General features: G+C 40.1%; 2 protein-coding genes across 4 annotated transcripts in view; both read left to right on the top strand.

Moving 5' to 3' along the window:
- LOC138046832 (uncharacterized) overlaps positions 1–5,648 on the top strand; it is an 18,021-nt gene extending 12,373 nt beyond the window's left edge. The window contains exons 14-17 of the mRNA XM_068893411.1: positions 584–776; positions 1,672–2,139; positions 2,904–3,470; positions 4,560–5,648. Coding sequence (XP_068749512.1) covers positions 584–776; positions 1,672–2,139; positions 2,904–3,470; positions 4,560–5,194 — 1,863 coding nt within the window. The 3' untranslated portion in view covers positions 5,195–5,648. The remainder of the gene's footprint in view (positions 1–583; positions 777–1,671; positions 2,140–2,903; positions 3,471–4,559) is intronic.
- A 905-nt stretch (positions 5,649–6,553) lies between these two features.
- The window catches only part of LOC138047458 (organic cation transporter protein-like), a 16,752-nt gene continuing 3,305 nt past the window's right edge, over positions 6,554–20,000 (top strand). For 2 of the 3 annotated variants that reach the window (XR_011131838.1, XM_068894319.1), the window contains exons 1-7: positions 6,554–6,960; positions 8,768–8,914; positions 11,062–11,342; positions 12,529–12,768; positions 14,058–14,192; positions 15,010–15,095; positions 19,638–19,746. Coding sequence is in view for 1 of the 3 variants with exons in the window: in XM_068894319.1 (XP_068750420.1) it covers positions 6,652–6,960; positions 8,768–8,914; positions 11,062–11,342; positions 12,529–12,768; positions 14,058–14,192; positions 15,010–15,095; positions 19,638–19,746 (1,307 nt within the window). In the remaining 2 variants the exon portion in view is untranslated. The remainder of the gene's footprint in view (positions 6,961–8,767; positions 8,915–11,061; positions 11,343–12,528; positions 12,769–14,057; positions 14,193–15,009; positions 15,096–19,637; positions 19,747–20,000) is intronic. The other variant, XR_011131839.1, reaches the window with a different exon arrangement.

Raw genomic sequence — 20,000 nt, 5'->3', positions numbered from 1 at the left:
CCTGGAATCAAACAAAAATATTCCGAGCATTCAGACACAAAAGGAAAGGAAAGGAACTCTCTTTAAGTGTCTAATCTTCTAGCACTGGAGTACTGATTGGGGACACTGTAAATTGAAATTTACAAATTAAAGCAAGTCAAATTAAATCAAATCTTGAATTTGACAAAGCGCAACAAAAATATGCATCGAAATGAAGAGATTTATTAATCGATGGTGAGTCGGAGATACTCGGGAAAAATCGGAGTGCTCTACGACTGCGACGCCGACTTCAGTCAACAATCGGAAAGTCGTAGGTTCGGTTCCTGCAAAGGAGCAGACTCGGATTTTCTCCCAGTATCCCCGAGTCAACGTCGATTGTTATATATATCTTTCAACATAATCGAAAAATATCTATCATCCTTAATGGACAATAACAATTGAGGTGAATTATTTTTAAGAAGCTGCAAGCTTTTAATTAAAACAGCAATTGTGATCTCTTTTGGAGAGCCAAGGAATTTAACTAATAGAAAGGCATTAACTTGTGCTGCTCGTCGTTATGTTTTTTAAATTCTTTGTCTACTTTTCCTTTTTATCTGACGCGTAGGACGACGTACAAGAACCTTCAAAGAAGCTGCGAGACATGGGGGTGACCATCTTCAGTGTAGGATTAGGCAAGGAATCCCAAAAAGATCAGTTGGGTGATATGGCCACCGATCCTGACTCCAAACACGTGATAACAGCGGGATATGACGAGCTGGACCAGGTGCTTCCAAAACTAAAGAAAGTCTGCTGTGAAGGTGATTTCGCTTTGATGAACATTACGCTGCGCTCGGTCCGTGGGCCAAATATTTTCCCGTGTGGCCCTCCCACTCAGTCAATAAGTACATAGTAAAGTATGCAATGTGTTTGTAAAAAAATAAAACTAAACTAAATAAAACATATGTAGAGCTTTTACAAAAAATTGCTATCACCACAAAATGGCAATTAGTTTTTATAGTTACACAAAGCATTTTGCAGTTCAGCTGCGACTAAACGAAAAAGCGATGTAATTAATAATTAAAACCCCGCCCAGTGTAAGATTAAATTGTAATTCGCGTCCGTGTCTTGTTTAACTCAGTGAAATGGTTTTTCAACAGCGTGTGGCGGACAACTGTCAACCGTGACTCCAACAGGTAATGTAAATCTGTTCATCATACGGTTCTGGTAGTTTTTTCCCAAGGTAAATGACCTCATGCAGTTAAGGCGCTGTTACACTGTGCAATTTTTCGTTCAACTTGTCTTGCAACGCCATTTCTACGAACATTATGAAACAAGTTGTTTTACGAGTATTACACTGAGCAACGTTACATGCAACTTGTCTCGTTTCGATGATCACATGAGGTTAAAGAAACATTTTCATTGGCTGGTGGTGCAAACCGTTGTGACACAAGTTGCAGGACCCGGACAGATGTTACACTGCGCAATACTTAAAAGACTCGTTGCAACTGTTGCGGAAAGTAGAACTCAATTCTACTTTTCCACAACGTTTTCTACAACTGGTCTCTCAACGCTTTTGGCCCTTGCAAGGTGTGTAACATTGGGCAAATGATTCGTGCAACTTGCACCAAAAATTGCACATTGTAACAGATCCTTTAAGATGATTATTACATTTGTTTAGTAATTTAAGTAAAAACTATGAATTAAATTCTGTAGGAGGGCAGATTGGAATCGGTGTTGGTTCAAGTGGAAGTAAAGGCAGTGCTGGCACCGGTGCAGGGGGTGGATCGTCATCAATGGGAATCACGGGAGGTGGAAGTAGTTCTGGTTCTTCCTCAAAAAGTGGAAGTTCATCGTCTGGGATTGGCGTAGGAACAGGTGGACGCATAGGCATTCGAATCGGCACAGGGTCTAAAACCGGTGCAGGTGGTGGTTCATCTTCAAAAAGTGGAGGTTCGTCTTCTTCAAGAATAATCCGTATTAAAGGTTCAAGATCCGGGAGCAGGATTAGATTAAAAGGAAGACTAGGGATAGGGCCAAACATGACAAAGACTGGCGGAAGCAAAATTATCCTGGGCAGAAAACCTAAGGAATCAAAGAATGACGCCAACAACGATTCGTTTTCTGAAGAAAAGGATACAAATGACATTGCTAAAGAGAATCTATTCTCCGGTGGACTTTTAGGTAAGTGGAGTTGATTCCTTGCAACTGAGGATGCAGCCCAACGATCACTTGTAAACACCGGTACACCGATAACAACTGAATTTACAAGCAAATTATCTTCCTGGAAAAAATGTAGTCTATTGTTGCAATTCAACAAATCGGGCAAGTCGTATTTCATTTCCTTGGGCAAGCGTTTGTGTTGTTGGGGGAAGGGACAGAGCAATTTTACCGTTTGTTCATGATTACAAAAGGAGTAGAGCAAATGACGTCTTTACTTTGGTTCGACTAGCTAAAGTGCTCACGTAAGAGACTCGGAATAACAATGAGATCCGTATGCTTTATCTGGACAAGAATAGTCAAATGAGCCCTCTCTTTGCCAAATCTCTTTTTGACCTCCATTACTAATTACGCCTGCTGGTGACACAAGGGTTATATGTATTCGAACGTGACGCGCTAGAAAGATACCGAGATAAGCTAAAGCAGTCTGCAGCAGTGCTCGTATATTCAGCGTCTTGAAGCCGCGTGCGTTGCAGCTAACTGCTCAGGGCGTCTTTGTTGAGGAATCGAGTTAAGCAGACACATTTTGAAGTAAGTTGTTCATATGGATTGAAACTTTTGAATCTGAATTTTTTTAAAAGATCCTGGCCATCTGTATCGCACAAGTATATTACTGGATAATAAATTGAAACTAGTAAAAGGTCCCCCATATTCAAATCGTATAGGCCACACCAACAAAGGGTTCATCTAGATTCTCGGACAATACACCATAATTCTACTATCAACAGGTGCTGGCGTTTGCAGGGACAAAGTAGATTTGGCATTTCTTGTTGATGCCTCCGGGAACACAGACTCCAAAGGCCAGGAAAATTTCCGAACAAGTTTGGAATTCGTCAAAGCTATGTCCAGCATGTTTACCCTCGACCAGCTGCAATCTCACATTGGCTTTGTGGTGTTCTCTAACAATTCACATGTTGTGCTCAACTTCGAGACATATTTCGACCAGAAAAGTGTTGAAAGTGCAATTGACGAAATAAAATACACCGGTGGCTTGGCTGATATTGCAACTGGCCTGGAACTTGTTAAGAGCGACCTTTTCGATTCAACTTCTAGACCTGACGTGCCTCGTGTTCTGATTGTGGTCGTGTCAGGAAAATCAACTGGGGATCTTGTAGGTCCTGCTAAGGTGCTAAAATATGCTGGCGTTACCGTGTTTTGTGTTGGAGTAGGAAATGGCTTCGATTTGAAGGAACTCGATGAAATGGCGACGGACCCGGATAGCGATCACGTATTCACAGCTGATGTCACCGAGCTGGGTCTAGTTGTCAAGGCAATCAAAGGAAAAGTTTGCGATGGTAACTGATATATGAATGTAGTTGTCATAGTAAGTAATAGATTCCTGGCAGTCCCTTCTATGATCAAATCCTGTTTTGTCACGCTATCGAGAGACTCTCAATAGCGTGACAAATGTCCGTTCCTTGGTCAGAATGAGGCCATCCCCTCCCTAGAAGGGATGCTGGCAGTCTAAGTTTTTCAGTTTTTACCTCACTAAGGCGGATAGTACTATTTGTTTATGGAAAGGCTAGTTTTGCAGGACATTTAAGGCCATCCCCCTTTTTTTTTTTTTTTGTTAACCGTCGAGTGTTGGGTCGAGTATTGGGTCGGTCGGTCGGATTGAAAAAAAAAACCTAAAAAAAAATCATAATCATTCTCGGAATCGGAGGCCTGGTACCCCGTCATCATAGCTGTGGAGCCAGGAAAACAACAAGACGTGAACCCAAAATCAATATGGCGGAAAAGTTGGCGGATGTTGTGGAAAAATTAAGACAGCCTGGGAAGGATCAACCACCGAAACTCCTGTGGGACATAAAAATGGCTTAAAAACGTCGTTAACTTTTTTTTTTTTTTGGAAAATGCCCAAAAATTGGGTCGGTCGGACGACGCGAAACGGAGAAAAAGATGGGGATGGCCTAATATGTATAGTTCAATTCAATTCCCAAAAGAATTGGTTTACTCCTCTAATATAAGCACGATATCTACACATTTAACTAGAATAAAGGGATTTTAGCTCACTCGGTGATCTTCACTCCAGGTGCTCACTTTATTCTACACATGCGCGTGTCTTTTAGAGAACTTATAAGGAGGGTACTTTTGAATACGGAAAAAACAATAACCATTGTACACTTCTTTTCTTTCAATGTTTATCAAACATGGCTGTTATGATGTGTCAAAAGGGATGTTCAAAAAATATCATAAACGAGAAAGATTTGAACAGTTATTGACGGTAAAGAAAGTTGAAAGATAAGCCCTCATAGCATGTATTACCAATGCTAGCCGCTTCGTAGCATGATGATATCTTTGTTGACTTTTGTAAACAATGTGGAAAAACATTGCTAAAATGTCTCCGTTCACTTGAAATAACCTTTTCATGTACTTTCTTACAGGCAATGTGAGACCAGTGGCTCTGTTTCCGTTGAACGCTAGGTACGAGGCAAGAGACGTGATTGGAGGAAATCCCGAAGGAAAAGCTAATGAAGTAATTGCCGCCATGGGGCCCGATAACGTAGAGGGTGGCTCACTTGAATTTCTTGGAACACCAGACAGCTACGTCGAGTTTCCAAATGACGGTGGACTGGATACCAGAAATTCTCTCACCATTCTTGCTTGGATATTTCCGGAGAAGGAGGGCCCCATCTTTAACTTTAAAAGAGATGGATGGGGGGCAAATCTCTGGCTTGCACAATCAAGAAAATTACTTGCTCACTTTGTGGAAAGGGATGAACAGAAACTGAGTGAACCTTTGCAAAGTAATAAAATTGTTCCAAACGATTGGAATTATGTTGGCGCGACTTACGATCACACAACTGGGCGAGCTAGTTTGTGGGTGAACGGAAAACTTGATGACTCCAAAAATTTAGGCAGAATTGAGCTTGCGACCAACTATAGTATCAGGATGGGAGCTCGAGAAGGAGATAGAAGAAATTATCAAGGACGTATTTCATGCTTACAAGTTTATGACGTACCATTGACACGGGAACAGATAAATAATGCAAAAGATAATTGCAAACCGTATGACTAAAGTTTGAAAGTTTGAAAGTTTGAAGTTTGAAATGTTTAAAAGTATGGTATAAGACAAGTGTATATATTTTTCCTAATTTATTTATTTATTTTTTCGATAGCATGTACCAACTATATGCCAAAGATGCTCCAAATGTCAGCTTTCAACTTTCACTGCCTTTACCTCATCAACCCAGTTGATAGACCCATTTCTGTTCTTGACAACCAACCGACTCCATAGCTAACTTTTATCTTGCTTTCAACGGTTAACTGCGTGAGATAACATGAAATGGAATTAGACACTAAAAGAGATTTTCAGAATAGTTTTATAAGGAAATTTAAGCGAAACCATATGAAAAACTCCTTACACTAATATCTCAGTAAAAATACACTGAAAGACCAGTATTCGCATAACGGTTCAAACGTTCTTTCGCGTGGTTATTCGTCAACCAGCAGTCTCCGAGTATTTGCCTTCTTTTATATGCTTTTATATTTATTACCTTGAAGACATAACTGGTCCTAGGTTATTACTTAGCTTAGCATTAGGGAAGTATCATTAATAGCTTATATTTAAAACTGGTTTAAAAAATAAACGATACGAAAAGTGTTTTGCAATTGATAATTGTGTTTCGTCCTTGTCACGGAAGCATAATGCGCACAAAGTAGTTCATTTAACAATGGGGGTTTCCTTAGGCCCGATTTACACGGTACGACTTTGTCGCATGCGACAACGGCTTACGACAAGCCCACGACATGATTTACGATTGTTGTGTACGTCAGAAAAAATGTCGTAGCATTTTAAAACAAGTTTTAAAACGCTGCGACAATCGTAAGTCATGTCGTAGGCCTGTCGTGAGCTTGTCCCATGCGACAAAATCGTGTCGTGTAAATCGGCCCTTACAGACCCTCTTAAAAAAACAGTCGCTGGCCAATCGACTTGCAAGGTTTGTGTAAGTGTTTATATGTACATCCGAGATCTCTCCAACGCGGGAACCCGGTAGCCGAGGGGGCATAGATACAGAACAGTGTGGACTGAGAGGCGTGTTGTGATTAGAGCTTTGGCTGCCTTGTGACCCACAAGGATATTACAGTTTTATTTTGCCACGTTTGTTGGTAAAAGGTAAGGTAGTATGGCCAGGCCTTCAATGAAGTAACCCGGGCCGGGTCAACCCTGCAAGGCTCCAAAATTACAGAAAAGTACCAAGAACGAACGCAATTTGAGAGCTGTGGAATGTGCTAGAAACGAAGTTTATTCTTAAGACTTTTAGCCAATATGCAAGCATTACGATCTGCTCTGAGTAAAGCATTACGCCCCAAATTATTCCCGGCATTATTTATCTACTTATGTTGCGTGACGAGCCAAAGAAGTGCACAAAACAATAGTCTTTAATATGCTAATGAGATAAAAAAAGGTGTAAGCCAAGATTCCCCCAATGTAACATATCAAAGATATATATATATGTATATATATTGAGACAGATGGACGAAAAAGACGACTCCCAGAACATACACAAGAAAGGTGAAGAAAACAAGCAGCATGGGTACGAGTTTGATGATCTTTTACGGCTTACTGGTGGATTCGGGTGCTATCAGATCGCTCTGTATTCATTTATTTGCTTGCTCTCTATTCCAACTGGCGCCCAACTGCTTGTGCAGGTCTTTTATGCAGCCTCGCCGCGTTTTAATTGCGTTTCCATGCCAGAGAACGGGACTTGTGATCCAGGAAAATGTTGCTCGAGTTGTAAAAAGTACGAATTCCAAGGCCCATTTACGAGTGCTGTATCAGAGGTATAAACCGTGACATCTCTTACATTTTTTTAGTATTTTAATGCAAAGTTTAAATAGCTGAGGGTCGAGATTTCGTGCAAGAAAGCACAGAATCCTTTTTGCAAAGGAGTAGTCAAGTATCTATTCCGTTCAGTCATATCAACCCGATCACGACTTCTGAAGGGTTCTATCTGAGCTAGATATACAGCTTTTGAATTTATTTGCTCTGTATTCAATCAAATTTGTCATATGAGCACATCAAGGTCATGAAGAGCAATTTTTTTTGAGGAAATTGAATCACAATTTGGAACTGTAGAAAACGAGGACAGTAAGTAATAAATGAATTGTACACATGAGTAAATTTACATACTCCCGGGATAGCAAATCAAACGTTCGGAAATCGAACTCAATCGAACTCAATCGAACCCAATCCGTCGATTGAGTTCGATTGAGTTCGGCAATCGAACGAAATCGAACACCGAAATCTGTGTGAGTACGATTTTCGAACCAATCGAACTCAATCGAACAAATCGAACCTTATCGTACTCAATCCATTAGATTGTGTTCGATTGAGTTCGGCAACCGAACACAATCGAACTCAATCAATAGACCTTTTTACCGATACGGCGGCCATTTTAATTTCTATTGTTTCGAATAGCTATTATGGGATGCCCAGGGGGCAAATACACATTAATTTGCCCCCTGAGCATCCCATAATGTCTTCTGAAACAATAGAAATCAAAATGGCCGACGTATCTGCAAAAAGGTCTATTGGGGTATAAGCCGCACTCGCAGATAAGCTGTACCCCGAGTTATGCAACTTAAACTTTATTATTATTGAATATCTCGGTAAGAAAACTAGACTGTCCACGGCAGTGAAAATATCAGATAAGAACAAAGTAATCATTATCCCCGCGTGCTATAGCCTTTAACGACGCATTTAACGTTTACAACCCACATAGCATCTGAAGCCATTTCTCCGAGATGTTTGACGGTTACAAAACACACGTTTATACTGAAGCAACTCGAGCCTTCAAAAACCTGTTATTGATTTCAACTCGAACACCAGTTTTTTTTTTTATTTTATCAAGAGTTCGGAAATCGAACGTTCGATTGGGTTCGATTGCCCATATTTTTTTGTGAGTACGATTTGGTTCGATTGCTGAACTCAATCGAACTCAATCCACGGATTGGGTTCGATTGTGTTCGATTGAAATTTAGTTCGATTGGGTTGGATTTGCTACACCGGGCATACTCTGTGGGTATGAGCTCAGTAGAGGTGTACTGAAAACGACTTACAATCAGCAGCATTGATGCTGCATGGCCCCATGGTCAGGAAACAAAAATTATGCTTCATGATTTGGCTTGGACAAAAAAGCTCTTTCTTGATAAGAAAAAAAGTAAGGTCGATTACTGAAATGCCAAACAAATAAAAGGATAACGGATTTTTGACCCGGATGTCGCGGTCCGTTGTAAATGGGATTGAGTCACGGTAACGCTAGGAGTCAAACGCTCTTGGGGTGGGGGGGGGGGGGGGGGTGCTTAAATGAGATGGGGACGAACTGAGACCGGCATGAGTTCGTATCGGTTGCCGGACCCAGATGAGAAACACTCGTACCGGTCTCATGTCAATGACCCCAAATCTCAGACCGGGTCCAGAAATATCAAGCCTGTATGCTTTTGGGTCAGCGATGAGACAATTTGAAAGATATCTTTTCGTCCCGAAACCAGCCCCAAGCATTTCGTCCCGTTTTCTTGTAAACGGTTGCAAAATTTCATTCTGGTCTGAGTTCGTCTCGGTCTCATACTTGCCGTGTCTTTATTTTAGTGGGATCTTATTTGCGATCATGGTCACCTCAAGGCCATGACTCAAGCTGTCTTTATGGCTGGTTTGTTGGTTGGTGCTATCGCCTTTGGAATCATCTCAGATAAACTTGGAAGGAAAATCTCATTCTTTCTAAGCATTGGGTTTCTTGTAAGTATAATAATATGTCAACTATGCAAACTAGTCTGGATACCATCGCCTCGTGGAACTCCAGTAATTGGATGAAACTGAACGCTAAAAAGTGCAAGGAAATCCCGGAACTACCTCAACTGAAGATCGGTGATCCATCGCTAGAACTTGTCACTTCCCACAAAGAACTTTGTCTAGTGATTCAGAATAACTTAAAATGGAACAATCACATTGAAGCCATTCTTATCAACGCCTCTAAACGACTTTTTACCACAATTGCCTGTAATCTCGCAATCTGATTGGCTAATTTGCCGTTGTCGATGAGAGTCTAGACAACGCTGTACGCGTCTTGCCCGCGTCATTTTGTCACGCAGTGTAATAGCCAATCAAGGACGCTCATTGTGGGAAATAAACCAATCGTATTGCGAGAAAGTTATAGACAACGCTTGCTCTTTCTTTGAGTCATGATTTTGGTCACGCTCTAAAATAAAAACTTTCTTTGGCGTTGAATATTGTGGTAAAAAACAAATCGAAAGTGGTTCAGCGTTGTCTGTACTCTTATCGACAACGGTATTCGTCATCACAGTGGTCAAAATGTTGTGACCACTGTGATGACGAATACCGTTGTCGATAAGAGTACAGACAACGCTGAAACACTTTCGCTTTGTTAATTAAACACTGTGAGTACTTCGGAGAGGGGGCGTTGAGACCAAATACCTAATTACTATAATTACTATCTATATCACTCATACGATCTGTACTTGAATATTGCTGTGTAGTATGGCGTCACGCCCTACCCTCTTACCTCTCACAAAATCATCGAACCAGCGCTTTCTTATTTTGAAGCCCTTCAATTCCTAAACCTTCCTATGTAAGACGAAGTGAAGTCTGCGTAAACATACTTCGAAAGATCTCAAGGGGAGATGCACTCTCCAAACATCTCCCCATGACAAGGGAGTGTATGCATCACTATCAAATGAGAAACGCAGGGGACTATACGATATCTAGATCACTGTAACTCATTACTGATTGGTCTACCTCAATATGAACTCCAGAAACTTCAGAAAGTTTTCAACACTGCTGCACGTATTGTCACTAGAACTCGTCCTGATGCTCACATTACACCTGTTCTTAAATCACTTCATTGGTTGCCAATTGAAGCAAGATTACAGTTCAAGATCCTTATCACAGTCTTCAAAGGCTTAAATAACATTGACGCACCAATTTACATTAAGGAGTTATTAGTACCTCTCAACAGTACAAGAACCTTGCGTTCTTCCACCAAAAACCTGCTAAAGGTTCCGAAGTCAAGAACAAAAACATATGGTGACAGAGCATTTTCTGTCATAGGTCCTGTATTGTGGAATAAGCTGCCTGATGAGCTAAGGCATGAACTCTCATTGAACTCCTTTAAATCTAAGTTAAAGACATTTTAGTTCAGACATTTTTATGAATGATTAATTACATTTTATTATTTTGTATATATATGGGTGTGTGGGCCGGTGGTGGCTGTATATATATCTTTCTAGATATACATACATATACACTTTTTTTATAATTTTGATTGTACAGAGCATCGAGACGTTTGTTGTATGCGCTGTTTCAAGAATTAAATTATTATTATTGTTATACCTAAATGCAGAACTGAAAGACTGTGTCGTAGTTTCTTTCCGAGTAGAATCTTAAACTTAATAATTAGTTTACATCATATAGTTATACATATTTTTGAATTGTTTATATATAAATACAAATCTACTTGTAATTTTATTTTTTATGAATTGTTTGTAAATTGATGTTACATAGATTATTGTTACCCAGTCCCTGCTTACATAAATTACTATCTTCCCTGAAAAGATCCAATTTTCACTTGTGAAATGCTGAATGCTAAGCTATTGACTTAGCAACAACAGTAAAGGAGGATTGACCGACGAAAATTACATAGTCATACCCTGCTAAAAAGACGGAGGTTCTCCCCATAGTCCCCCTCCTAAAATACGGAATCAGTTCACCCTTCTCCTTCCCCGACATTCACATACCCCTCCCAAGCTCCCTTGATCTAAGTCCCAAGTTTACCGTTTCCGCGTCCTCCCCTCATCTCCCCCCACACCCACGAAGTCCCCTTGCAATTTCCTTCCATTTAACCCAAATGTAACTTCTCTGAATTTTAGGCTACCTTTGGAACCGCATCTGCAGTGGCCGACTGTCTTTCCCTTTTCTCCTTGCTTCGATTCTTCGCTGGTGCTGGTACCATTGGCTGTTTAGTGAGCAGATTTGTGTATTCTGTTGAAATAGTTGTCACCGCTTATCGATCTTACATTGGAATAATAAACATGTTATTCCTTAGCGTCGGTGGATCCTTTCTTGCTTTGATTGCATTCTTGATGCCAAACTGGCGACATGTCTTGTTGGTTGTGTCGGCACCAAGCTTTCTGCCGCTTCTCGCCTGGTGGTAAGAACACCGCACACTTGATTTTGTGAACGAATGATGCTTGTGTTGACAGGACGGGTTTTTTTTTTTCATTTAATCCCATTCTGTCGTTTGTGAAAAAAAACACTATAAAATTGTTCTGTAGGTGGTCCATCTTTCACAATTTATCATAAACAAAGGATTGTATGCTTTTTATAGGCTGCGTACCCAGCGCGGGAGATTTGAAGCAGCGCGAGAGGGCTGGGGTTCACGGAAAACATATTTTCAAGAGAAAAAGATTTGGACAGTAGAAGTTGTAGTATTTATATATAAATGACGTGAAACTGCATTTGGACACTGAGTGCGAGGTGATGATGTAGCTGCCCAATTGCTTACATTTCTTTGCAAGATCAAGCAATTTAAAATCACTGTACTTAAAGATTTTACCCCGGACAAACAAGTAGGCTCAAGTTTTCTGTAATATTCAGTAGTTTTTGCTATATCAAAACCATTTTTCCGGTTGATCAAATTTCGAATTCTTCTCGAGTAATTCGGTAAAAAAATACTTAGAATAAAGGACATGCAACGCAAAAACAAGCACGGTGACCCCACCTTTTTATTGCATCTTTTTAATGCCCTGTGCATGAATATCAATGAATATCAAGTTTGACTAAAATCTGGATAGTACGTCGTTTTCAAGGGTATTACCTCAACTCAGCAAATTGTGACGTATTATTCTCGACCTTGGGTCGAGCGTTGCGGTACCCAGTTTAGTTTTACAGTCAAGTACTTCGTACGAATATCCAAGACGCCCGAACTGTGGCAATTTAGTACTCTTACATCGGGGACTGTTGAGCGAGAGAGTAAGGAAACGCATATTTTAATGGCATATTTTGAGTGCGATTAACTATGCGTGTTTCATTTAACCTAAAAACACTGATTTGAAAGCAACTGCTGTTCAGTTGAGCCTTGGTTTATCGTTATCAATGGCCAAAAGAGTGATTTCACGGAACGGAGGCCATATGCATGTTGGTGTCCCCAGTAAATACTCCGGGAATTCAGCTCTATAATTATCATGCACACGTTTTCTTTTGTTTCGGTGGAAAACAAGATTACTAATCACGTGAGTGAAAACACTCTATAGAAGGATTTAGCATCGCGTCCACTTGGAAACGGCAAACGGCATTTCTCCTAGTGGTAATATGAATATTTGCTTGAATTCTGTCAGGTGGATTCCAGGCTCTCCCCGGTGGCTTATTGCTGTTAACAAGCTGGAGGAGGCGCACGAAGTGTTGATGAAATACGCAAAATATAATCATGTGACCGTAGACCCCAAACATCTGAAACACGTGATTCAGGAAGTGAAGAAGAACGACGACAGGAAATCTACAGATAAAGACTATGATCTGCTGGACGCTGTTAGGACACCCAAGTTAAGGAAACGAAGCTTAATCATGTTCTTCAACTGGTAAGAAATCTTTTAAGCAATGACGAATATTTGACCTCGAAAACGCAAAGTGTAATCAGTGAACGAGTTGTGGCAGTTTGTTGTGGATGAAATCACTTCAGGGATCCATCGAGCGTAAGTTTCTTTCCAAAACGGACTGGGAACGAGGTAATGTTTAAAAGACGAGCAGCAGGGTTTAAAAACACGAAGCGTAGCCGCGTGTTTTTACAAATATTTTAAACAATTAAATGTATATCCTCACAGCCGTACAACCAGCTTTGCATTATTTTTTTTTGGAGAGTTTTTAGACCCGGTAAAACACTTGCTGCGAGTTTTTTGAACGGCTTAAAAAACATTCCACAAACTGAGCGTGCAACTCTGGACTCAGAACAATGGTTCAAATTGTGAGAGGATAATGCTAGCATACAAGAAAAACAATGCCTTATTAGTGTTCTTTATATAAATAATATTATTATATCTCTCAGATAGTACGCGCGCTGTAATTGGCTAAATTAGCGGGCCGTATTCTACAGTAAGGCCCGCTGTACAGCCCGCTAAATTTAAAATTTCGACAAAACATCATCTAGCGAGTTTTTCATGTCATTTCTGTTGCATAAACTTGTACTGAAAAGTGCTTGAATCTTGAAAGCAACTATTTCAAATTTAACAGCCAAGAAGATTTAGTTTTTGGGATTTTGGCACGGCATTCTTTGTGGCAGTTGAACCTTCCGCTTCACTTTGACTAGTTTCCTTGCCCGCGCGCCGGTTAACCTCAGAGATATAATAAATATCTTACTAACCTCGTTTTCTCGGTCCGTACTGTAAGTTACGGATCCTCGTTTTTTCCCGTTGATTTATGGCCCAAGCGCTTCGCGCTTCGCGCTTGGGCCATAAATCAACGGGAAAAAACTGGGTCCGTAACTTACAGTACGGAGCTCGAACTCGATTAGTAAGAGGTATGTAACGAGGAGTGTTTTATTAGGACATAATGCTCATGCACGTGACATTTTATCGGTGTTTTAATAGGCTATTAGGTTCATGAATTATTAATGAATTAGAATTAAAAGCTTGTTAAATTTTAAGACAAACATTTACATGAACCAAAAAAAGGTCCCGTGGAAAATATCTTTGATCTTTAACATCAAACAAAAACTGTACTTCCGTTGAACTTCGTCGCACGCGGGCCATTAATTGTGATATCCCATAACACATCATTTGCATTCAGGCGTTGACCAATAGGATCCTGTGATCTTATTTCATTCCAGAATCCAATGCAAATCATTACACTGATCCATTGTCATTCATTTTAGGTTTACGAACGCTCTTATTTTTTACGGCCTCAACTACAATGTAGGGAATCTTGCAGGAAACATGTATCTTAACTTCTTCATTTTAATTGCGGTTGATTTTCCTTCTACTGCATTTTGCTGCTACTGCTTGCAGAGGTGAGGAGAAAAGACAAACCCTTTCACTCCACTTGAAGATCTAAATATTAATTCTTTTTACCGACTGCCACCACTCTCTGCCTTCCAACCCTAAGGTCCCGGGTTCCATTCCCGGTTCTGCCGAGACTGGAATATTTGGCGACCTTCTTTCCCACTAAAGTTCACTCAGCTTTCCATCCTTCCGAGGTCGGTAAAATGAGTACCAGCATGCATGGATTGCTTAGAAGCGGCTGCAATTTGCGCCTGTATATGCTTCCGGTCCGCTGGGGGTAAATTGATCATTGTAAAGCGCCTTTGAGACGTTAGTGAAAGGGCGCTATATAAATGCACCACTTTTTTACTTTTTACTTTTTTACCATACAATCCTCTTATTAACGGTTACCTATGGAATTTTGATGATGTGTCCTAACAATTACCCTTAAATGATAAATTTCTTCACTCTCATCATCTGTCTGCTTGACAGTGTACTGATCTTGCAAGGAGAAAATATATATCACTCTTGGGAGTGAAAGCTAGATATAAGAGGTATCGAGAGGAAAGCTTTAAAACATCAGGCTTTAACGGGATTGAAGCCTTGACTTGCGTGAAACCAGTACAGTGCTCTAACAATTGAGCTCCATTAAGTCGACAAGGGACGGATGGTGGCTATTTTTCGAGTTCGTGATAAACCCATAGAGAATTGTAATATGAAGAGAACGGAATACGTTTAAAAGATTGTTTTGTGGCGACTTGCGGCTGCATTTCAATTATCTATTGCATTAAAACAAGTAATTTATTCATGTCTAAGTTAATTATTCAAGATTATTCAATTAATCAGGTTTGGTCGCCGTTTGACTTACTCATCATACATGTTACTTGGCGGCGTGGCCTGTCTTTTGGCGTTAACGATGCCAAGCAGTAAAGGTAGGATGCTAGAACACAATGATTTTGCGATTTGAATAATCCTGTTCAAGGCTTATCCACTTGACAATCAATCAGCCTCTCCTCCCAAGCCAAGTTTGCTACTTCTATCCTTCTTCATGCATTACCTGGTACGTCGAATGCACTCCTTAAACCTGCGATTCTTCCCAATGCAGCCGTGTTTATGCTTGTCATCACGGCCCTTTAGTCAGATGTGTTCTTTTTTCGCTTTGCATGCCCCACCGCAGTTAGCATTCTAGCTCTATGCGGGGAAAGCTAGCTATTGTCTTTAGTGATATTTGAAACTCAATAAAGGCGTTGTTGTATCTATACGTTGCTCAAGAAAAACCGCCTTTTTGTATACAACAAAATTGTATGCTAGAAGACACACATGTAAATATGGCGAGGAGGTGGAGCCCGCCGGAGGCGGATCCTAGCAAATTATTTCACAAGTCGCAAAGTTGCGCTCATTGGCCGCTTAGCCCATTTAACAAATGATCCCCTCGAAAAATGGCTCAAAACAGGTTTTTCCGCATTCTCTCAGCTCGAAATCACCGGTGGGCGAGAGAAAAAAGGACGGTTGGTGAGGAACGTCAGGGCCGGCTGGAATCTTCTCTATCGCTATTTTCGGTTATTCGTGCAAGACGGAGGAGATAGGTAAATCCAGTGTTCAAGAGCCGTTCTGACCAACAGCTGAATTTGACCCTAGTAGATCCTGGTTCAACCTCTCGGTTGCTATTGCAGATAGTAAACTGGTTTGCCTCCAGCTTAATGGAATTCGTTAAAGGGGCTATGTCACGTTATTTTAGGGCAGGAGCCCATGACTAAGAGCCTCCTAATGCATTATATCCTTGAGTCAACCTTTGCGCGTATCTTTCCATTTTTAGAACTAATCCTTTAGCAGGAGACTCACATTTACAACAATTTACCTCAATTTGTACAATTTGCATACATTGTTTTTGCTATTTTTGTCTTTGTTCCACAATACCTTTATTCTGATTGGCCACTCTAAACAGTGTGTGCAGAGCCGAAGAACTCGTGGCGTTCTAAAAATAGAAAGATACGAGCGAAGGTTGACTCATAGGGCTTGTATGGGAGAGGCAAGTTCCTACTCATGCGCTCCTGTTTAGGGGAAATCTTTAGTTAATCAAACGTTTAAAACTCCAAAATGGTAATGTGGAATTCCTTTATTGACAATTTATCGTTACATCACAAACACGACGATTCTGAGCAAAAACGACCTTTTTTCAGACGTTTTTCAGTAAACTTAAAAAACGTCGGGACGACTTTTTTCCAGATTCCCCAAATGCAATCTGTTTCAATCTTGTCCATTTGTGTCCATCCATGCTTCTTTTCCGTTTTGGTGTATTTCTTTCATGTTGTTCAGGCAACAGTTTTGAGTGGTTATTGCAATGTTTAATTTTAATTTTTGGGCATTTTCGGGGTTACGAAGTGACATAGCCCCTTTAAGTTTTTGTTCTGTTCTGTTCGCTTCACTTTCCCTGAAAAGCCTCTTTGGGGATTGGCCAATTAAGGACGGTGCCTACTAATTAAAGATATTTTTGCCACGGTGTGTGATTATGCAGAAAATGTAGATCTTAACAAGTGTTATTGAAATCCAAAAAGAAAATTGGGAGTAACCACGCATTTTTCAAAGATAACTCATAAATAATATTTGTAAAAGGCTTTAAAATACAAAGCAATGTATGGCGTTCTTTCTCAAATTGAAGCTTAATTATCTCTCAAAAATGCATGGTTACCCCCAATTTTTTTTTTGGATACCAAGAGTGCTTACTAAGATGTACTTTCTCAGGATACTTTTAAACCGCGCAAAAATATCCTTGTATTAGTAAGCATCGGCGATTGGAAATCCGAGTATCTGGAGATGCGCAGAACTTATGCGCAATAACAATAGTAGGCACCTTTCTTAAGTTTGTATCATATTTATGTAATTTCATAAGTTTGGATCCAATCTTGTAAATGGTTGAAGCTGGGCGTTCATAATCACAATCATTATCATTATCAGCTCCAACAGTTTACTGCTTTTGTTGGTACAAGTTGCCATTTAGCTGCCTCTCGCAGTTACTTCTGGAAAAAGGAAAATCCTTCTTATCAGTTTACACCGACAGTCAACACTCATCTTAAATCAAAGTAGAACTGTGAAGAAGTCGTGGATACATTGCTTACAAAATGGGAGTTCTGTTGCGATCAGTGGCTTTCTGATCTTGTTAGGAAGTAATAAGACGTTTCAATAAAGAATTGTTGTTGTCACTGTCCACGGCAATCTCACGGTGTGCTCCTTTGCTAATACGACGAGACGAGAAAATGTCTCTTCGCATTCATCTTGAACACACAGCACAGCGACACCCTTCAGGGTGCGTTCGATTGACCGTATTCCGGAATAGGAATACCTGGAATATAAGTTAGAAATCCTTCGTTTTTACGGAGATTCACATTAAAATTGTCAAACATCCACTATAACGCTATTTTAAACAGTTCATTATCTTTGCTGCTTCGAAACGCGCCAAACAAACCGTTTTAATCATCACTCCACGTATTCTTACAGGGGCGTAGCTAGGGAAGGGTTCCAGGGGTTCCGGAACCCCCCCCCCCCCCCCTCTCCTATATTTAACGGTAATTTTATCCCAGCAAGAGTATAATGGACTCTCGATTCCTGAAATTCTTCGTTTTGTTCTATGCTTACAATAAGCACAGTGAACGTCATTGTGTTATCTATTTGCGTTTCACATGCATTTTCGGAGACATGAGACAGAAATCCTGACATTGAAGCAGCGCTAGAGTTTTATGAGAACGACCTTCCTTCTCCTCATGTGGTTGATGTTGAGCTCCTGCGATGGAAGAGAAAGTGGTGCAGCACTGAGGATGCCGACCTCCCCACCAGTGCAGTTCAGACACTCGCAGCATACACCTTATTCCAAAATGGCCCCCATTTTAGTATTCTTTTGTTTGATTACAAGTGGCCCTGTTAGCCTCGTTCAAGGTTAAATATTCTTTTGAATTCTACGTTGAAAGCGAGGCCAAAAGGGCCAGTTTACAATGAAACAAAAGAATACTAAAATGGCTGCCATTTTGGAATAAGGTGTATGCGATCGAGAGTTCTTTCCTAACATCCACACCTTGATCTGCATGCTGTGCACGTTACCGATAACGTCAGCTGAATGTGAACGCTCATTCAGTACACTAAGAAGGTTAGAAACACCTGAGGTCGACCATGTCAAGCGAGCGAGAGGCTGGGCTGGCGTTGATGAGCATCAATTACCACCGATAAACACGTTCGCTCAACGGAAACCAAGGCGTCTTATGTTTACATAGCGTAAACGCCAAAGTCTTGTATTTTTAGACCAACCGTTTTCGTTGGAACCAATTTGGAACCCCCCCTCCTAGAAATCCTGGCTACGCCCCTGTCTTATTCCGGAATATTGTCAATCGAACGCGCCCTTAGTCTTCCACTGAGTAATGGCTTGGTGACACGTGCTGACTGCAACGAGTATGAATCCCGTCGGAACGAAGAAGTGTCGAAGAATATTTCGACGCATTACGTTGCGGCATTTCAAACGTCGAAAAAAAATCGATGTTGGTCGTCGCCATATCGATTTGAATTCAACTGAGTGAGTGACAAATTGGCATATCTTGCAAAAATCGATATTGGTCGTTGACTTATCTATTAGTTTACAACTGAATGAGTGACAAATTTGCATATTCTGGCCCCTAAAGGGTTGACCCCAGGAAGCTATCATTCTGAATCACGTCCATTCCAATAATACATCCTGATTCTTTTTAAGATTGCTTGTCACATTTCCACCCATAGCTTTAACGACTAATGACAGGATTTGTACCTCTCTCACTTCACCTCTCCAACACTTCAGAATTTCATATCTAAGCTCGTTATTCTTTGATTGCTCTCACGTGATAAGATGGCCATGTTGGTGCCAAAACAACAGAAAAATGTAGCTCAAGTCTTGCGTTAAATAATAAAATAATAAAGTCAAATTTCCAAAAGACTTTTTCCCTTTTGTTTTTTTCCCACCAAGATAGCCGCCGTGAGGTCAGATGCAATCAAAGGATATTATTATTATTATTATTATTATTATTATTATTATTATTATTATTATTATTCATTCATGAGACTGATTTTGAAATTGAAAGACGACTTGCCGGACTTTCTTAATCGATATATTGTATATAACACTGCTTACTAGCTGGTCTAGTATAGTACGAAACGTTTTAGTTTTTATAGATTTCTATTAATTAGTATGTTGAGACCAAAGAGAAAGACACATAATGGACACATGTAAGGGAATTTTTTTTATAACGATATTAAATGATTCTTTATTGAATGATTATTGTTATTGTAAATTTAAGATTTTTCTTTGAATTTGTTAATAAAGTTTATTATTATTATTATTATTATTATTATTATTATTATTATTATTATTATTACATAGTGACAAAGTAATATTTCTGCTTTTCTTCACGTTGACCGAATCCATTTGATGACATCGTGTTTCCTGCATTGTATTTCAGATTATCAAGTTGCTGTTATCGTTTTTGTAATGATGGCAAAGTTTTTTATCATTTCATCCTTTAACTCGGTTTTCGTGTACACATCTGAGCTTTATCCCACTGTGATAAGGTAACCTGTAGCATCAGTGTGTCATTTTTACACATTTATTTCATTCATGGAGTCCTTTACGGGAACAAATGAGCCCACCAATTTGACCACTCAGCTCCCAACTGTGTGGTTTTATAGCTCAGTCACGGTTGAGCATTGCATCGGCATCGCACAGGTCATAAATTTGAATCTCGCTCAAGCCACCTGAATTTTTCAGGTGAGCATAAGAGATAATTGCTTAAATTGTCCAGCTTGGTGCGAAGATCACTTCTCCA

Source organism: Montipora capricornis, chromosome 4 (assembly GCF_036669925.1).
Source record: "Montipora capricornis isolate CH-2021 chromosome 4, ASM3666992v2, whole genome shotgun sequence".
NCBI lineage: Eukaryota > Metazoa > Cnidaria > Anthozoa > Scleractinia > Acroporidae > Montipora > Montipora capricornis.
The sequence above is the reverse complement of the archived record's forward strand: the minus strand, read 5'-3'. Positions and strand labels throughout refer to the sequence as shown.